The sequence below is a fragment of the Macaca nemestrina genome, chromosome 1, assembly GCF_043159975.1.
Source record: "Macaca nemestrina isolate mMacNem1 chromosome 1, mMacNem.hap1, whole genome shotgun sequence".
NCBI lineage: Eukaryota > Metazoa > Chordata > Mammalia > Primates > Cercopithecidae > Macaca > Macaca nemestrina.
The window spans coordinates 51,076,966-51,096,099 of NC_092125.1; the positions used below are offsets into that span (position 1 = coordinate 51,076,966).

Consider the following 19,134-nt stretch of genomic DNA (forward strand, 5'->3'; position numbering starts at 1 on the left):
GTTTTACCTTCTCATGACAAAATGGCAGGTGACCAGAGAGTAGGATGGGTAAATGCAGTTCTACTTTTATCTATTAAAAATTAGCAGTTGTGCTTCAAAAAGAAGCATATTTTATAATTTCTAAGTGCCACCTGCCTGCTGTTTACAGTTGTGCCTCAGGGCCCAAAGAAGCAAGAGATAAGCAGTAATATGTATGCTTTGCAAAGGTTCCTGTCACCATTAAACAACTGAAAAGAAGAGAAAATAATTGGGGGATCAGATATACTCTCTTTTCTTTTGTCTTTATTGCTGCTAGTATCAGGTGCCCCTCGAGTGTGTGAAAATGGTATAAAGCCTGGAGGCCTGGCAAAGGATGAAGAACAGAGAATGGGAATGTAAAGGGACAGACCATTTTTGCTCAGCTTTAGACTTTTTTTTTTTTAAATCAACTGTCAGATGTGAAATAATAGCAGAACAGTGTAATGATTAAGAACATGATCCTTGAAATGGAAATCTGCTGCTTTACTAGCTGTATGATCTTAGGTATTTAACCTCTTACACAAGTCTTTCCTGTCTCTTAGTGTTGTTCATGAGGGTTGTATGAGATCGTGTATGTAAAGTGCTTCAACACAGTACCAAGCATACTGCTTGTACAATCAGTAAATAGTTTCTACTGCTGTTATTGGTATTATTTTTGTAGAATTTGCTGGAAATAGAATATCAGTAAAATTGCAGTTGAGATTATGTGTGATTATGCTGTATACAAAGAGGTGTGAGGAGAAATCTCAATTACTTGGTTGAATTAGAATTTCAGCACTGATCTGCTTGATCAAAATAAACAAGTATTGTAAGTATTGAAAGTTTTGGTGTTTTCATCTTCTGAAGTACCTATTAACACTTTGAACATAAAGATTACATAGTTATTTCTGTACCCTTTTCTTTGACCAAAAGCAAAGCTGTCGTTTAAAATTGTATTTGTATGTACATAAAGATCACATAGCATTGGGATGAAGAAGGCACAATTAACAAGTGGTGAGATGTTTATATACACTATCAGCTTATTTTGCTTAAGAAAACGATTTGAATATTGTTGCGGAAAAGTCAAAAGTAAACTAATAGAATATTTATTTTAAAGTAAGGCTTTTCAACAGAATAAAGACACTTTATACTATTTGGTCCAATCCCCTTTGAGGACTCACAGTGTCTGATATCAGATTACTGTCGTTTTTCAAGATAGTGTTAGGAATATAGAAATTTACATAGATTTTATAGATTTAAAATTGAAACTTGAGATAGGAAGAATTTAGGTGTCTGTTATCTGTTTTTCATGAGTCATTTTTAAAAAAACTTTTTCCAGATGGAAATTACTCTTTTAAAGATCTTGCACTATAGTCATAATTTGGACAAATAGTACTTGAGTTCTCTTTCTATGTATACACCTTTGCACACACACACACTTTTTTTTTTTTAACTTTTGTAGCATGAATCAGAGAATATTATTCTATACTGAGGGAAGGATTCCTTTTGTCTTCTGTCAAACATACTGATCTGATTTGGTATTATCCTCTTATGTGTGACTTTTATTAAGTAATTCTGGTGTTTCTGTAGTCATATAGGATAAATTAAGTTAAAAACAGACTTGATCCAAGAACTGGGGTGCGTTACATAGATCAGCTTTCAGAATCACTTCACTTAGAATAGAACACTTAGTCTACTGATTTGAAATGGAGATAAGTACTTAAACAGTTTTAGTGTTTTCAAGTTTCACAAATGTTACAATTCTCTTCTGGTAATTTATCCCTTAATAATAGAATCAGAGGTAAAAATGATTGTTATTAGAATTAAGAAACATTCTGACTAAAAATAGACAAATTTACATACTTGTATGGAATGAAAACACTATTTTGGTTAGTAGGTTGGTGTTTTCTTGATTTTAAAATTCATGATGGAGTCAAACAAAATTACTGTGAAAATACTTGTATCATAACACTGAGTAAAGTTTTTTGTTTTCCTTTATTTTTAAAAAGTTGATAAAAGTGCATTGTATACATTGTTCATCCTAGAATTGTGTTTGTCAAACATTTATAGTTTTCCCCATCCCTCCCCAAAGGGTTTTTAATTGGTGATTCAGAATATTTGTCATCTACTAAATTAAAAACTGCAGATTTGTAAACTTGGCACTCCAAGAAAGAAATAGGTGCCATAAAATGGTTAAGTATTGGCGTGTGTACACCTGCTGTCAGGAAATAAACTTCCTGTATGTTACATTTTGGCAGACATGCATCTTAAAAATGTATTGAATGAAACTGCACCGCACTCTTTATCTTTTTTCAACAGTACATCCTATTTGTGCCTTTAAGTAATTACTTTTGCTTCGATTATCTTTACAGATATATTCGAAGTCAGATATACATGAAATTAAATGGTGGTGCTGTTTAAAAGTGCAGTAATTGGTCTAATTGAATAACTCATTGAAATAGCAGTTTGGTTCTTAACACCAATGAGGAAACAAAACTTGTCTGTTTTGAAACATTTAATAACTAAAAACTTGAGCCTGAGACACGTTAGTGTTTCACATTTTATCACGTCATGTCAAAATAATTTTCCCCGATATATGTATTAATAAAAGAAATTTAAAAGAATATCTCAGTTATTTTTAAAAAGTAAATACTTTCATGAGAACTGCATTGATGAAACATCTGAACTTTATAATGTGTTTGTGGAATAACTCAACTAAATCTTATTGCATTTAGAACCCTAAAATAGTCAGGTCAAAAAATTTATCCTTTGCACAATTACAAAGTTTTCTTAAAATTGATAGTGATGTTTTATTTACATTTAATTATATATTAAAATGAAAAGCTATATCTAAAATGAAGGATCTTTTGACTGTCATTTCTTAAATTAAAATTTATGTGGAAAATGTATGCAGATACATTTTATTGGCCCCTAACAGAGGACTTGAACCGTTGATTTATGCATGCTTATTATTGCATGTTAATACACAGAATCCCCTTATACAGTTTTTTAAATAGATCTTTTGGGACACCTTTTTTGTTATATAATGTTATAGTTTTAAGACTTAAAACTTCTTCAGAAATTAAAAAAATACTTTTTGAATTTCTTTATGTGATGAGTTTTAACTAAAACTTGTCCTACGGATGTAATCAGTTCTAACTATACATGCTTTTAGCAATATTTACAAATTGCACATTTGAAAAAAAAATTGTCTTTTCTAATGTAGTTTACGGTGGCGATACCTGCCTGCCTTTTCTTTTGCTGCGTTGGCACAGGCATTGTGCTTATTTTGTTGTAAATGGTTCCAGTATTTTATCAGTTCACTAGGCTGGAACTGATGAGAGGTAATTAGGTGGCTGTATTTACAGCTTGAATAAGAGACTCGCCAGTGATTGAACACAAACTCATTGGGAGGGGGCACAGGATCAATTCTCAACTTGGCAAGACAGATCCCTACATACACATCTTCCAAGTGCAAACGGCGGATACCTAAAGAAACTTTAAAAATCTTTTCTGCCAGATCTCCAGAAAAAACATAACCAGTTCCAGAACAGAAGACAGGATAACGCTCACTTGGGTAGAGGTCTGGTGGCATGTACCACTTACTATCTTTGTTTCGGTTGGGTGCATATCCCCGCATTAGGTAACCAGTGAAATAGTTATGTCTAGGAGGCAGATCTGGCTTCAGTAACTTATTGATTAAATATTCAGTGTTGACAAACATGTCACTGTCAGTTTTCATAACATATGGAATATGTGGACAGTATGTTGCAACCCAATTCATGCCCATTAGTGTTTTAATGGTCAAATTATAGTACGTATCTAAGTATTCCTGTTGAATTATATCATGATATTGTCTGCTTTCTTCCAGTATTGCACGTTGAAGGTAGCCATTTAGCTTAATACTTAAGCCCAACAAAAATATTCGTGTGATTTGAATACCAGGTGCTAGACTTTCATTGCCCCAAGTTTGGCGAATAGCTCTTCTAGCTTCTATTTGTCCAGGCTCTGCAGCTATTAGTAGTATTAAAAAAGGACTTTTCTCTTGGCATTTTTCAGGCTCATTAATAATATATTTGAAATGGTAAGAATTTGGATGTCCAGTACCTTTTTCATTGTAAATACTTCCATTGGCACTAAGTGTATTCTCCAGGCCTGTAACTCCTTGTGGTGACAGGTCTGTGTTATTAGAGTTAGTTGCTGTTTGAGGCCTCAGAGTTTGAGGGACCGTTTCTTTCCAAATGTTCCGAAGGGAGCTGTGGTTTGTCTCACTTTTTGTTGACCGAAATCCTCGAAAAGTGTATGTCACAGGGTTTTCTTTGAATCCAGCTCTGCCTGGCAGCCAGTCATGATGATTGAAAAACAAAAACATAGCAAAAAGAAACACGAGAGAAAGTACTCCAATGAGATGAGTGCGGAACAGAGACCTCTTGGCATTCCAGGTCATCTTTACAAAGCAGCAGTGTCTTCTCCTCCACTGAAGCATGTTGTAAATGTCCGGTAGTGGTATATGAGAGATTGGTGACCAAAAATGTTTTCTTCTCCTTAATACTATTCTTTGGCAATCATTTTCTAATTCAGTCACATTGTCTCTCTTGTAGTCATTCTACAAAAATGAAGCACAAAAGTTTACAGAACTGCCTGAAAGGGACTTTGGATACTAATATGATCAGGGCAAATAGGAATGTCTTAAGCTGTGAAAATATAATCCAGGAATGAAGCTTATAATTTATTTCCCCTTGGCAACATAACATCACTGAGAACAAGATTAATTTATTTAAAAATATACCTTTTTAGCACGGTGAGCATTTTAAAGAGATGAGGTGATTTATTCATTTCATTGTCTTGGTACACTGGTCATTTGTACTTTTGTCCCAAGTTAAAGATTTAAAAGTTGCATGTATTTGAGAAAAACGTTACTAGATTTCTGAGAAAGATTGTGTAAAAAGGCCTTAAGAGCAGATGGAAAATTTATTGGCATTAATTAAAATTGATTTGACATACTATTGGTGGTATGGTGCGCAGTCAGAGGCCTTTTTTGTAAAATGGTCATGTATCAGTTGTGGGACAGACGGTGCAAGGTTGATTATGGCAGAGTTCTGTTAGTCACAGTACACTGCTTGGCATGTTTCCATTGGCCCCTACTGTGTTGAGAGAGTCAATGAGAAGATGCACCTGTCAAAATTAATTTTCAGTGTCCAATAACTTCAGTGTAGGATTTTTAGACAGTAATAAATGATTAACACTTTCAAAATTTTTAACTTTTCATTGTACATATGAAGTATACATGATATAATTGTTCTTAGACTTAAGATTAATTTTAAAATATAGCGTGTAATTTTCTTTGATTATCTATGGCTTTGGCAGAACACTGTTAACGTATCTTGGTTGAGTCTCCATGTTAGAATTAAAAGAGTTACTTTGAAACCAACTGTTTAAAATTCTGAATTTCACAGTATAGTTTTAAATATCCTTGAGCTGTGCTTTATTCTAAATTTACATGCAGACAATTCGCTAAACTTTTAGAACTTGTCATTAGCACAGTTAGAGCCCTGTATTTTATAAAGGTATGAGATGGCAATATGTGAGGTTCATGATGCCGTATGTTAAAAACTGGTTATGGTATCTTGCAACAAGGTTTTCAGTGCATAGCACAGATTTGTTCACGTTTGTTATTAGTGTTTTTGTTGTTGTTTTCAGTTTTTTGGGACCAATATGTCAAGGGAGTAGAGGTGGGCGAAGAGCTATGGTTTGAATTCCATTAAAACAGGAAAAAACTTTTTGGCAAGAAAGAGTGATGAATATGTAATTTTAATTTTTCCAACTTTTTATTATGAAAATTACTTCTTTAAGCAAAATAAATTAATTAAAAAGTTTTAATATAGGAGCATTTATTTGAAATTACAGTGTATACATGAATGTATGTATTTAGCCTGTGATATTGAGAGAGTCATGGTTAACATTAAATTTGTTTAACCTTGGCATAAATTTAATTACTTCTAGGAAATAGAAGTTACATGGAAATCTCCATATAGTTGGATAGTTACAAAGTAAAATTCACATACATAGTGTTAAGTACTTTGAAAATACTGATTGAAAGTGTTAGACATAAATGAATGAAAGTACTATTATAGTAGCCGCCACTAGGAGGAGCAAGTAGGTGGGAATTTGAACAGATATCTAAGGTCCAAACGTATAGGCACCAGCGTTTGAAATTTCTAGTTTCTGAGCTTACAGAGTACTTTTAGAAGTTATTATTTCTAAAATGTAAAAAAATTAAGCATTTTGAAAGATGTGAACAATTTTTTTAAGTTTGGAATTTTAAAAGCACATCATCTAGTGTGCTATTTGTTGGAATTTATTTACATGAATTTAAACTCAACATTACTATAATGAAAACCAAGGCTATTCACTGTACCAAGAAAACATAGTTCTGCTGTGAGCTAAGCTGAAAATAATACAGCTGAGCATTCTGATTTAGAAACTCCGTGTTTTCCTTCTTGTACTTGTAAGTAGCTGGCCATTCTTTTTAGACTAGGGAACTATTTTTAAGCTTTTATTTCCAAATGACATATTTGGTAAATAGTAATGACTCTCCCCTCCACTTCATAAAGACACCAGTAGATATAAAGGTTGTGTATGTAAATTTAAAAGAAACAAAAGTTGCTTTTAAAATTTATTTGATTTATTCTAAGTGTTACAAAGATAAATTAACTATATCTGTTTTCTTCTGATATAATAACACTTGGAATCTGATTGAAGTCCAGTCATTTAGATTTTTTTTTAAAGTGTAAATTTGATGGTGTAAGAAGGAGTAAACAATAAGGTCAGGTAATTCAATGGATGTTTGAGTTAAAGGACTGAGTAAATGAATGATGGAAAATAATCATAATTTGTTGCTTTTATAAGAACAGTATACCCAAAGTCATGTCTCCAAAGTATTTTAGTATTACAGAAAGCAGCAAATTATTGCATATTGTAATCTAGCATAAATACATAGTTTTGTATCCTAATATGATTTTGTAACAGTGTGTGATAGAGCTGCATCTTAATTTAGACTTCATGGTATTTGTATGTTTTAGATATTAAGCTACTGAGATGTTAAATCCATATGTAACTATAAATCTCCCATTGATAAATGAAGTGCATGTGTCTAGGCTTTAAAAAATTCCTTATTAAAAGTTTCTCAGGTCTTACAAATTTTTTTGTTAAAAAGAATATAAAATTAAAATAACCATGCCTCCTTTTTATTAAGTGATAAAATTATTCTCCAGTTATTGCCTGTTGTATTTTAATTCTTAAAAAGAGAGAGCAAGACAAGAAAGTTCAATAGTATGCAGAATAGTTTTGCACTTTTACATTTTTAGAAAATAAATAGCTTTGGTTTTTCTCTTCTTTTTTGATATCTTTACGTTATTAATTTGTATTTATAACTTGTGGATGAAGTTCGTGGGGAGAATGTTACTGTAAAATGTTGTTCAGTACACACACAGTTTTTATCATTTGACTTTTAAAAGTGTTGATATCTTTAGTCTATTGGTGATGGTTTAATAGAAAAACTTACACTTTCGTTTTGAGATGTATAGCTTATAAAGCTGCTTAATTGGTGACTTTAATATTGAGAGATAAAGGTAGCAAGAGGGACTTGAAATTTTTACAACCATATTTTTTAGTACTATTTATTATTAGTCTTTATTAGAATAAAAATTTATGATTGAGAGTGATGTTGAGATGTAATAGAGTCTGGTAAACTTGTTTAATCGTCACTTTGGAATGCAGGACTTACATATTTTTAAAATGTTTGCCTTTTGTGATTATTAGATAATTACTGAGTTGTGGTTTGAAATTGAGGAAAAATCAGGATCTTTGATAGATTTGTAAAATTTTAGAAATATCTTTGTGTTTTTGAGCCCTGAGTTGCTATTCTATGATTGTTGCTAAAATAGTTTGATTTATCTGTGCCCTGCACACACATATAGTGGTAGTAGTTCATTACTGCATATTAATATAGCCTGGAAGCATAGTAGCTACATTTATATGTAATTTTTTGATCTTGTATTGCCGTTTGTGGATATTTTTGTATCAAAGTATTTTCATATTATGTTTTTGAATTTCACTTTTAAAATGATAATCAGAGACAACGTTAAATTTGATCGTTTGGAATCAGTCTTTTACGTAAAATATAAGCTATTTAAAATAGTTAATTTTTAAATCAACTATTGATGTCCCTTTGTTTAAAGTTCTATTCATGGACACTATAATAACACGAGGCTCTATTGTGGGGTTATGCATAAACTTACACTACCTTATGTGATCTTGTGTTAATGCTTTCCTTTTAGTATCTTCTTATAGCTTGGTAATAAAATTTGTTGATACTTTCTTTGGTTGGGTTCATTATCTTCATTTAGGGAGATGTTGGAGGGAAGATTTTGTTACTAAAAACTATTATATATTAAGGTTTTGTTTTAAAAGGACTCTGAAAAAAAACTCTTAAGGTTTTCCTTGCTACTATTTAATGTAATTTCACTGCATTGTCTCTTTTGATAGCCATTTTTAAGAGAGCATTTAATTCACTAGATAAGGATTCAGTATGACCCAATTTGATAGAATATTGCTGTGTTTTTTTGTAAAGGGCTACAGATTTTTTTTTTAAGTTTAATTTCTTAAGGAATCCTTTAAACACATCTTCTTTTTATTTGCCTTTTCCCTCTGATGTCTATAACCCAGAATTACTCCAAGCTACATATTTAGCTGCATAAAGCAGTGACAGCTTATCTTCTAAACAATGACAAATTTTAAAATCAGATATTAAGAAACCCTTTCATAGTTTCAAGGGCAGTGAACTGTATGAACTTGCTTATCAGGTATTATTGCCTCCAGGGCTATAAAAAGGTAACACATTTAAATGACTATCATACACAAGATATTGACATACCTTCCTTGGTCAGGCCATTTATGTGAAGAGGATTATGCCCACTGAAAATACTTTTGGCACGCCATCACTTCAGCAAAAAAGATGCTATCGAACATGCGCACATCCCCCAACAGTCTGCCTCCTGCGATTGCTTTTCACAGTATCCAAAGTGTCCATCTGTCTGCTTGTCTTCGAGTTACCCTCCTTGTTCATATGGGTCCTAGTCTTCTGAAATTTTCCCTTTCTTTCGTTTTCTCTCTCTTTCGTTAAACAAAAGAGCTGTAGTTGTCCGTTCTGCTTGTAGCACTGTTGACTCTTCCCGACAGTTGATGCATTGAAGCTTTTTACATCTGCTATTTTCCTGGCTGGACAATGCAGTGCTGTGTTCTCGCCTCAGTATCCATATTTCTAGTAATAACACTGAGCTGCAATGTAAAGCAGCCAGAGCTAAAATGTAGTGCTTCCGTTGTATTGGAAAAGCATAAGATTTACCTCTCTTCTTTCGTTGTTGCCTGGCAGCTGCGGGAAGGATTTCGAGCAGTTTTAATGGGGTTTTAGTCTATAATATGAAATTCACGGTTCCTCAGCTGCTGCACAGGCAGGCAGCAGTTTAAATGTGGGCTTGACAGATGCTCTCTCTGACAGAACAGAATTTAACGTCACTGCTTGGCTGAATCCCACGTGATTGTTTGCATTCATTTTGACTAAAAACCTAAGGTAGGGAGAAGCTTAGAGATTTTGCTTTTATGTGATAAATTATATATATTCAATGCAAGTGTAGTGATGAGTGAATAATTTCAAAATGTGATGATTATAAAATGAATGGTTATGATTTTATTTTTTCCAGCTTATTTCCTTTTAACTTTATTCTTAAATACAGGCTTTCTAAATGTTTTCTCTGTTAGAGGTTAGTTTTAATGTTTCTTACATGCTTTTGTAGGGTGTAGGCAGTATAAGCTTTTGTGTGTAAGTTGGTGTAATTTAACCCTTTCAGTGCATTCTCTTGAATTTTTTTTTCCTGCTTTCAAATTGCTCTTGATTTTACTAATGTCTAGTTAAGACCTTTGGTTTCTATTGAAGCCATATATCTTTGTAACTTAGGTCTCCTCCCCCCTTTCCCCACCCCCCAGTTTTCTGGGGTTTATATAAATAAGCTGTCATGGATTACTTTACTAATGCATGATGTGATACAGCCCACTTCTTTTTTGCTCTTATGTGGCTTTTGGTGTTCTTGATGGCAGAAAACTTTACTTTAAATCACTTTTTAATGTTGGCATTTACTTTTTATTTATTTTTCCTTCCGTTTAAAATTACATGTATCGTAGAATTCAGTAAAATGATATAATAGATATAGCACACTTGTATAGGATCTGGGGGGTAATGAGATTTTACTAATTATGTTTACTTACTCTGATGTTTCAGTAAGATTTAATAACTTGCCATGAAGCAGATTTTATTAGCACTACATACTCACTGAGATTTTTCTTACATGGTTAGTTTCTGGGGCTGGCACCTTGCTGCTTTTCTTACTGCAGAGCAGTAGGGAAGGTTTTTTTAAAATTTTTTTTGTTGTAAATAGCCTTTATTACCAGTTTTTCCTCTGAGACTCTAGGGACAGTAATTCAGTCCTACAAAGTTACAGTTTTGGAGCTTAAGCTAAAGATTAACAGTTACATGCATATTCTTCATCTCATCTGTCTCCCCCATTAATATCTGCTATTTCAAATGAATATGAGTTTATATTTTCTCTGATACTCAAAAAATTTTTGTGCACATATTTTTGAGCTTTGCTGATGAAATGTGCTTTGTAGTTTTAAGAACCCCACTGTATTAGAAATGTTAGAAGGATCATTAAAGAAAAAAATAAAAAGAATTTTATAAATGGGAAACCTAAAGCCTAGACTGATCTTTGACTTTTCCTAGTTTGAACAAGAGGACTAAAACCCAACTTCCTTGTAGTCTATATCCACCCATACTACAGTTCTCACTCACTACCTTTTTGTTTTTAAAATTAGTTGACTAGTTAATAGAGTAATGCTTAAGAACTTACTTAAAATAACTTATTTTCCAGAAGTACAGATGCATTTTTGTAGATCAGTATTTATTTATCAGTGATTCCTTACATAGGATTTGACTGTGAAGCTAGCCACAATGACCATTTTATGAAGTATTTACTCAAAATCAGATTGTGTGCTAAGCTTACTTGAGCTGTTATGCAAATGGCTCTTTTCTAATAGTTTTATTATTGTAATACCCACTTAAAAGATGAGGAACCAGTGTCTGGAATTGTAAAATAATTAGTCCAAATGTCAGATAAATACTGGTAAGAATAGAGGCCAAGCTGGGAATTGAAGCAAGATTATCTAAATTCTTATCCTCTGTTTTTTTTTTTTTTTTTTTTTTTAAATTTATCTAGTACTATCGTTCTCTGTTCTTAAACTTTGTATTACATGGCACTATTAGAGAAATTGTGGGAGGTGTTTTTTTTTTTTTTTTTTTTTTTTTTCCCTCGAACACTGGCACAGCATACCCAGGAATCATTAACAGAATAGTAAATGAATGTTTATATTTTCACTTTTTCAACAGGTACGTATTGATTAACTACTGTGTACCAACATGTGCATTTAGGCATAGCTTATTACGTATAGGGGATACAAAGTTGATTTAGAGACATTCCCTACACGTTTCTCCAGGGAAGGACTAAATAATTATTATTTTTTGCCAGTTCTTTTGATTGGATTTTTTTTATGTCTCCCTGGATTATTATAGATTTTGATTATTAAGAGAGTTTTATGGGTAACCTACTCATTAGTGGGTCCCTCCAGTATTGGGTTGAGTCCCTGAATTTCCAGTGGGTTTCCCCCCGCCACTGAACTTTGCTTGTTATGGGGCAAGTATTTAAACAGGAAGAAACTTCCAAATACTACTAACAAAAGGTGCCTATGTACTTAACTGGAATTTACTTCATACTTTAAAGTATACCCGCAACCCCTTCCCTCCCTCCCTCCCTTCCTTCCTTTTTTTTTTTTTTCTCCCCGGAGGTTTGCTCTATTGCCCAGGCTGAGGTACAGTGGCATGATCTTGTCTCACTGCAACCTCTGACTCCCAGGTTCAAGAGATTCTCGTGCCTCAGCCTCCCGAGTACCTGGAATTACAGGCGTGTGCTGCCACACCCGGCTAATTTTTGTATTTTTAATAGAGGCAAGGTTTTACTGTGTTGTCCAGGCCGGTCCGAAACTCCCGACCTCAGGTGATCTGCCTGCCTTGGCCTCCCAACATGCTAGGATTACAGACGTGAGCCACAGTGCCTGGCCAACCTGTTTGCTAAGTTTAAGTTAGTTAAGAACTTTATGTAAAAGTTCAGGAAAACAGGGCAGATGTGAGATAAAGTTCCTTTAGTAACTTTTTCTGGCAACCTGCATGTTTCCAGTCAAGAGAAACTGTAAAAATCTTATGACAGGAGAGCTTGTAGAAGTTCTTCCTTTAGTCTAGTTTCTTTTAACATCTGAATTCTATGGTTAAACTAACTCAGTAAATGTGACAAGGTTTCTTTGTCAGACTCAGCAAACTGGCAGCTATTCTGTTAAGTTTTATAGTTATAAATGGCTTGTAATTGTCATTTGCATAAGCCTGTTTTTAATCTTACAACACATCCGTGATGGAAAAAATAGGTGGCCATTACTATGTGCATCATGGCCAGAGCTGTCCAGACTGGTTTTAGCATTTTTCTGGGCATGTCTAGTATAGACTTCAAGGAGTCAAAATTTAAAGACAGGAATTGTAATGCCTTCTAAGTCTCAGTTTTTACTGGGTGTAGAAATAATTATTTTTGTATTCAGGTAGTTAATGGTTTTGAATGATTATTACATGTTGAATCAGATGTAAATCTGCTGTTCAAGTGGCTACTAAATAGTAACTCATGGAGTTATATCATCTATTTATCTATGTATGTACATTCAACGAATATGTCCTTGGTAAAAAGATTAAAAGAGAAAGGGTAGGGGGAGGGCCCTTCAACCAGGATGGATGATTTTCATTTAATGGGAATGAGCAAATATCCTTGAGTAACATTAGAAGGGAGACATGAATCTGGTCTTCCTATATTGGTCTCCATTCCTGTTTGTGCTTTATTATAAGTGGTTGGTCCCTGAATTCAAGTAATTAATTTCAGCTAGAGCTTACCAGAAGTACCAGCTATTTTTTTCCATACTGGACAAAAATCTTAATGTTTTAGATCTGGTATAATTTCCACCATACCACTCTGAAAACTATCACTTGACACAATTATTTAGAGACCAATTTTAGTTTTATTGAGATGACTAGACAATTTTGTGTAATGTTTGCTTGGAGTTTATTTCTCTTGACTGTTTTTATTTATAATCAGATGCAGTCTTTTTCATTACATAAAGGATTTGGACAAATGACTTGTTTTTCGGTTATTTAATATTAGTGTAGGTAGTTTACCCTTTTTGAAGAGAAGTAAAATGTTTATTAAAAGCTTGTAATTTTCTTCTAAAGTCAGTGGATGATTTATGAACCAGCTTTACTTTCCTTGAACTCACAAAGCAAGAATTAGCCTGATTGCAAATAAGCAATCTCAGAATGACCACAAGTGTCAGTGTTTGCCTGCCTTATTTTTCTCCTTCAGTTTTCTTGTGCAGCAGATACGTGTGTTGTTTAAGAATTTCTTTTGACTTGAAAACAAATCTAAATTTAAGTGTCTCTTTCAGAACTAATTATAGACACCTTATCTGTTTTAATTCATGCAAACTATTAACAATGAGCATTTACAATCAGCAGTGATTTGGCAAATACTTTATTATGCTTGTGTATTCCTTGGTTTTTCTGAGGCACAGCTATTTCAGTCAGGAATAATACTCTTAGAGCTGTGGTTCTCAAGGGGGCAGTGGTAGGGGTAGTATTGCTTTCTAGAAGGTGTTCTAGAAGTTTGTGAGGATGTTTCTAGTTAACAGAATGATTTTTAAGGGCATTTTAGGTCCAGGGTAGGTAGTAGTCCAGTAGTGTGTGGGACAGTCTGTAAACAACAAAGACTAACTCTGCATTCTGCAGGACTTCTGAGTGTTTCATTGGATATCTGTGTAGGTGAAACACTTTTTTATAATTAAGTAAATTTGAAACATTGTTGGAACATAAAGTATATTTTGTTCAGTTTTAACATGCACTGAATTGTCTAGAAATGTAACTACAGTATACAATGAGGGAAACTTGTACTTTGCTTTGTTCTAAACTTGGCCAATGGTTCACCGTTTCAAAAAATCAAATTATGTTTATGGCATTGAGTCACCAGTATACCAGTCTATGAGCATTTGTAATTGTTACATTCACTATGACTTTATGTCTAGGTATTAGCATCTGGTTAGTATGTCTTCTGCTAAAATCATGTCTGATACTTACATACTGAAATGCATATTTTTATCATAAATCTCTCTCTGTCTCTCTCTCTTTCTTTTTTTTTTTTTGAGACTGTCTCGCTCTGTTGCCCAGGCTGGAGTGCAGTGGCATAATCTCGGCTCACTGCAACTTCCACCTTGGGGATTCAAGTGATTCTCCTGCATTAGCCACCTGAGTAGCTGAGATTACAGGCGTGTGCCATCACACCTGGCTAATTTTTGTATTTTTAGTAGAGTCACGGTTTTGTCATGTTGCAGGCTGGTCTCAAACTCATGACCTCAAGTGATCTGCCCACCTCGGCCTCCCAAAGTGCTGGGATTATAGGCCTGAGCCACCGAACCTGGCCTCTATCATAAATCTTTTTAAAAATTTTATTTGTATTAGTGTATTAATTTTTAAAATAGATATGTAGATTGGTTATATTACCTGTGCATTTCATTTCAGGTAGTTAGAGGGGTCATTGTAAAGTATTTCTTATATAAATACTTGTTCCATGTAAATTAAATATAAAGGGGATGTGTTGAATTTGATAGAACTGTGACATCCACTGGGTCAGCATCTTTGAATAAATTATTTCAGGCAGCTTACTCTCCACTCTCTGCAAACCCAGCATATTCTTGGTATTTAAAATTATTAACACTTAATTTATTTAAAGTATAACAAACAATTTGTAAATTCAAGTGTATGTAAAATATTGAAACTTAAAATTCTACTAAAACTTTGCAAAGAAGCATAGTTACCCAAATATAAATTATTAGTATCAGAAAATATTTATTTTAATGGCTGTAGTAGATACCAATAGAAAGCAAGTGTTGGGAGCCAAGCATGGTAGCTGATGCCTGTAATTCCAGCACTTTGGGAGGCCGAGGTGGGCGGATCACCTAAGATTGGAAGTTCAAGACCAGTCTGGCTGACGTGGCAAAACCCCATCTCTACTAAAAATACAAAAATTAGCCAGACGTGGTGTTACATGCCTGTAATCCCAGCTACCTGGGAGGCTGAGGCAGGAGAACCACTTGGACTTGGGAGGCAGAAATTGCAGTGAGCCGAGATCGCACCACTGCACTCCAGCCTGGGCGACAGAGTGAGACTGTGTCTCATAAAAGACAAAACAAGAAAGCAAGTGTTGGAAGTAAGTAAATAGAATTTTTTCCTAAAGGGTTTTTTTGAAGAAAGAAGGGAGCATTGAACATACTTGATTCATGTAGCCACTTTCAGTATGATTGGTTATGGCCTGATTAGAAATAGGGACATCAGTGTAAAGGAACTTTGCAAAGTGCTGGAGTCTGACCCACAGAACGAGGCTGCACGATGGATGAATAACATACTCAGACACTGATATTCAGTGAAAGAGCAGGGGGCCACTCACAGAAAGAGTTGTGGCAGCCGTGTGCCAATTAGCTGGCCTTGCCGGCATTTATTCAGCACAGATTTAATGACAAAGGCATTGAGTCAACACACCTGTGGGTAATTAATCTGGTCCCCTCCCCTGGGGAGAGCAGTCCTATGAATGATCAAAGACCAGTCTTAGGACCACATGTGTAAACAAACTCTCTAGATAAACTCCCTTACATTCCTTTGTACCTACTCTAAGTTATTAACTCAAGGTAAGAGGATTAGGCTGCTTTCAGCCGTAACCCTATCTAGAAGCTTTTGCAAAACCTTCCGGCCTTCCAAGAAGGTTTGCATTTTTCCTATAATTTTAAAATTTCTCCCATCACCCCAACCAAACCCCTATAGCAAAGCAGACAAGAGACATGCAAAGGTTATAGGATTACAGACCAAGAGATAATGTTTGACTTTTAGGGTTTGATTCTGTGCCCTGCCCCCAACTTCTTAGGCTGTATAAGGGTTTTGCTAACCTTTGGCAAATACATTAGGCATTTTTTATATGCAAGCTATGGGGGGATGTGAGATGCGTCATTAGGTTCCTCTCTTTGAAGAAATTGATAGCCTTGATGGATACATAGATCATTATAAAGATAGCAAAATAATTATAAATAAGTGTTATTTAAATTTTGTCTTTCATATATAAACCGTTAGGAAATTCATATAGTTTCACTCATTTTCACTGTTTTGATACTTTTGTGTTTCCAGTTGAACTTGTATTATATTGTTGTTATTTTACTTTCTCATGCATTTCCTATATTTTCAACCATTTTAAATAAGATGTGGTCACATAGAAAATAGAATTGCTGAGTTTCAGTGAGCCAGAAAAGAAAAATGTTGTATTTCTGTTTATATTCTCCATTTATCCTTAATTATTTGCTGATGAACATATTGTGTATTTATTTTTCACTAATTTTCTCTCACCTTTGAGTTTTATACACCATTTTCTAACTTTTCACAGAATTTATTACTGTCTCCAGAATTTATAATGTTCCAGAACATTTCAGTTAACTGTCTTACTTGTAGTGTGTGTGTGTGTAGTGTGTGTGTGTGTGTGTGTGTGTGTTGTGGGGCGGTGATAGGTTTCAGGTAGTTAAGTGTACATACAGATTTGTTTCAGTGTAGCTTCCTCAGTCAGTTTATTGAATCATATTAAATGTTTTCTTTTAAAGCTTGTAGTATTGTCACTTCTCTTTCTACCTGTATGCCGGTAACTATAATTCTTTGATTCCCAAAACAACTAAACTAATAACTGATTACAAACATATACCCTGTGATAGAAGGAACTAGGCAGGAGAATATGTTTTAATTTACATGGAACAAAAGAAGAGCAAATTTATGTGGTATACCATTCTTCTACCTTTGAAGAAACCTATTTTGGATTATGTCTTCAAACTTCAATCAGTTAATTGCACATTCAAGGTTGTACTACGGTGGCATTGTTTCTAGTGAAAAGGTATTATTTAATTAGAAAAATGAAATTTCAGAGCAAAATTGGACCTTTGAGGTCATCTAAAAATTTATTTTTCTCACTTTATAGGTGAAGTAACTAAGACCCTGAGAGGCAGTGATTTTCGCAAAGTTCCTCACTTTGTAGCAAGTCAAAGCTGGAACCTAGATCTTAAGACTTACAAATCAATTTTTTTCACGCTGATTAACACTTCTAGTTACATTGGTATATTCTTTTAGTTCATGGATCCATATGTTACACAAATGATGATGTGTACTATCTACTCATCCACATTTCTCTGCCTCTATAAAAATAATTCTGCCAGTTTTAAATGAACGTAGTGGTTTTATTAAACCTCAGAGAGACATATGACAGAATCATTCATCTGTGCCCTAAGATATGAGATCATTATAGACTTTGATATTAAAGGAGAGCAGTACACATGCTTTGGATTTTTGCTAATTGCAGTTCTGTGATAAAACATTTCAACCACATTCACATGGATGTCATTTTTTAATCAGTAGATAAGTAAATGAAAAAAGTTTTTCTGATATGCAAGAGTACCCCTTTTAAAGATTTTGTGATCTGTATCTCTCTTTTCTCTCTTGATTCCAGTTTGAATTGCTGTATTTGTCTGGGTTCTCCAGAGAAACAGAGCCAATAGAATCTGTTTCTATATCTGTTTATAATTTGTGAAATAAATCTCTTTATATGTGTATATACATACACACATATTTAGATTTAGTATATTAGTTATTAGTATTTATTTTACTGGTGGTTGAACACACATACGCACACATCTAGTGTGTGTAAAGAGATTGTTACAGTGAATCGACTCACACAGGTGTGGAGCCTAAGAAGTCTCAGGATCTGTGTCAGCCAGCTGAGAGTGCATTCTCTTCTAACTCTGCCCTTTTGTAATATTCAGACCATCGTTGAATTTGGTGAGGCCCACTCACATTAGGAAGGGAAATCTGCTTTACTCAGTCTACCTGTTCAAATGTTAATCTCGTCCAGAAACACCCTCACAAACCCACACAGAATTTTTTTTTTTTTTTTGGTCCATCCTGTTTCACTTAACCTATTGTTTTCAAGGTTCATTCATGTTGTAGCATGTATTAGAAATCCATTCCTTTTTAAGGCTAAATGACATCCCATTGTGTATATATATAATTTATCTGTTCATGTGTTGATGTTGTCATTTGAGTTGTTCCTACTTTTTGCCTATTGTGAATAATGCTGCTATGAACTTGAGTGTAAAAATATGTTTAAGTCCGTGATTTCAAATTTTTTTGGATATATATACTCAAGCAGAATTGTTGGATCATATGTTAATTCTATGTTTAATTTTTTGGAGTACCATCATACACTTTTCACAATAGCTGTGCCATTTTATATTCCTGCCAGTCATATGTAAGAATTCCAATTTCTCCATATTCTCATTTATACTTGTTATTTTCTTATTTTCTTACTGGATTTTGATAATAACCATTCAAATGTATTTGAAGTGATGTCTTATGGTATTTGATTTGCTTTTCCCTAATGATTAGCGATGTCTGGTGTATTTTCATGCACTTATTAGCCGTCTGTATCTCTGGAGAAATACCTATTCAAGTCTTTGCCCATATTTAAATTGGCTGGTTTGTGTTTTGTCGTTGTTGAGTTGTAGGAGTTCTTTATATAGTCTGGATATTAATTTCTTATATGCGTGACTTGCAAATATTCCCTTTCCGTAGGTTGCCTTTTCACTGTGCTGATATCCTTTGCACAAAAGTTTTAAATTTTGATGGAGTCCAGTTTATTTCTTTTTCTGTTGCCTGTACTTTTGGTTCATATCCATGACATCAGTGCTAAATTCCATTTCATGAAGTTTTTCCTGTTTTCTTCTAAGAGTTTTATAGTTTTCACTCTTAAGTTTAGTCTTCTAATCCTTTTTGAGTTAAGTTTGTACATGGTTTAAAGTAATGGTCCA

General features: G+C 33.9%; 2 protein-coding genes across 3 annotated transcripts in view; one reads left to right on the forward strand and one right to left on the reverse strand.

The window, feature by feature from the left end:
* Positions 1–19,134, forward strand: part of LOC105484638 (cell division cycle 73) — a 158,273-nt gene that overhangs the window by 58,671 nt on the left and 80,468 nt on the right. The window lies entirely within an intron of this gene.
* On the reverse strand, positions 1,974–9,544 carry LOC105484637 (beta-1,3-galactosyltransferase 2). Its single transcript, XM_011746465.3, has 2 exons — positions 8,933–9,544; positions 1,974–4,603 (listed from the first exon to the last, which is right to left on the reverse strand). The coding sequence occupies exon 2, from the start codon at positions 4,481–4,483 to the stop codon at positions 3,215–3,217; it is 1,269 nt and encodes a 422-aa protein (XP_011744767.1). The 5' UTR covers positions 4,484–4,603; positions 8,933–9,544; the 3' UTR covers positions 1,974–3,214.

What these genes read in the sequence shown, in the direction of transcription:
- LOC105484637 (XM_011746465.3), bottom strand. Translation starts at nt 4,483, where the DNA reads ATGCTTCAGTGGAGGAGAAGACACTGCTGCTTTGTAAAGATGACCTGG.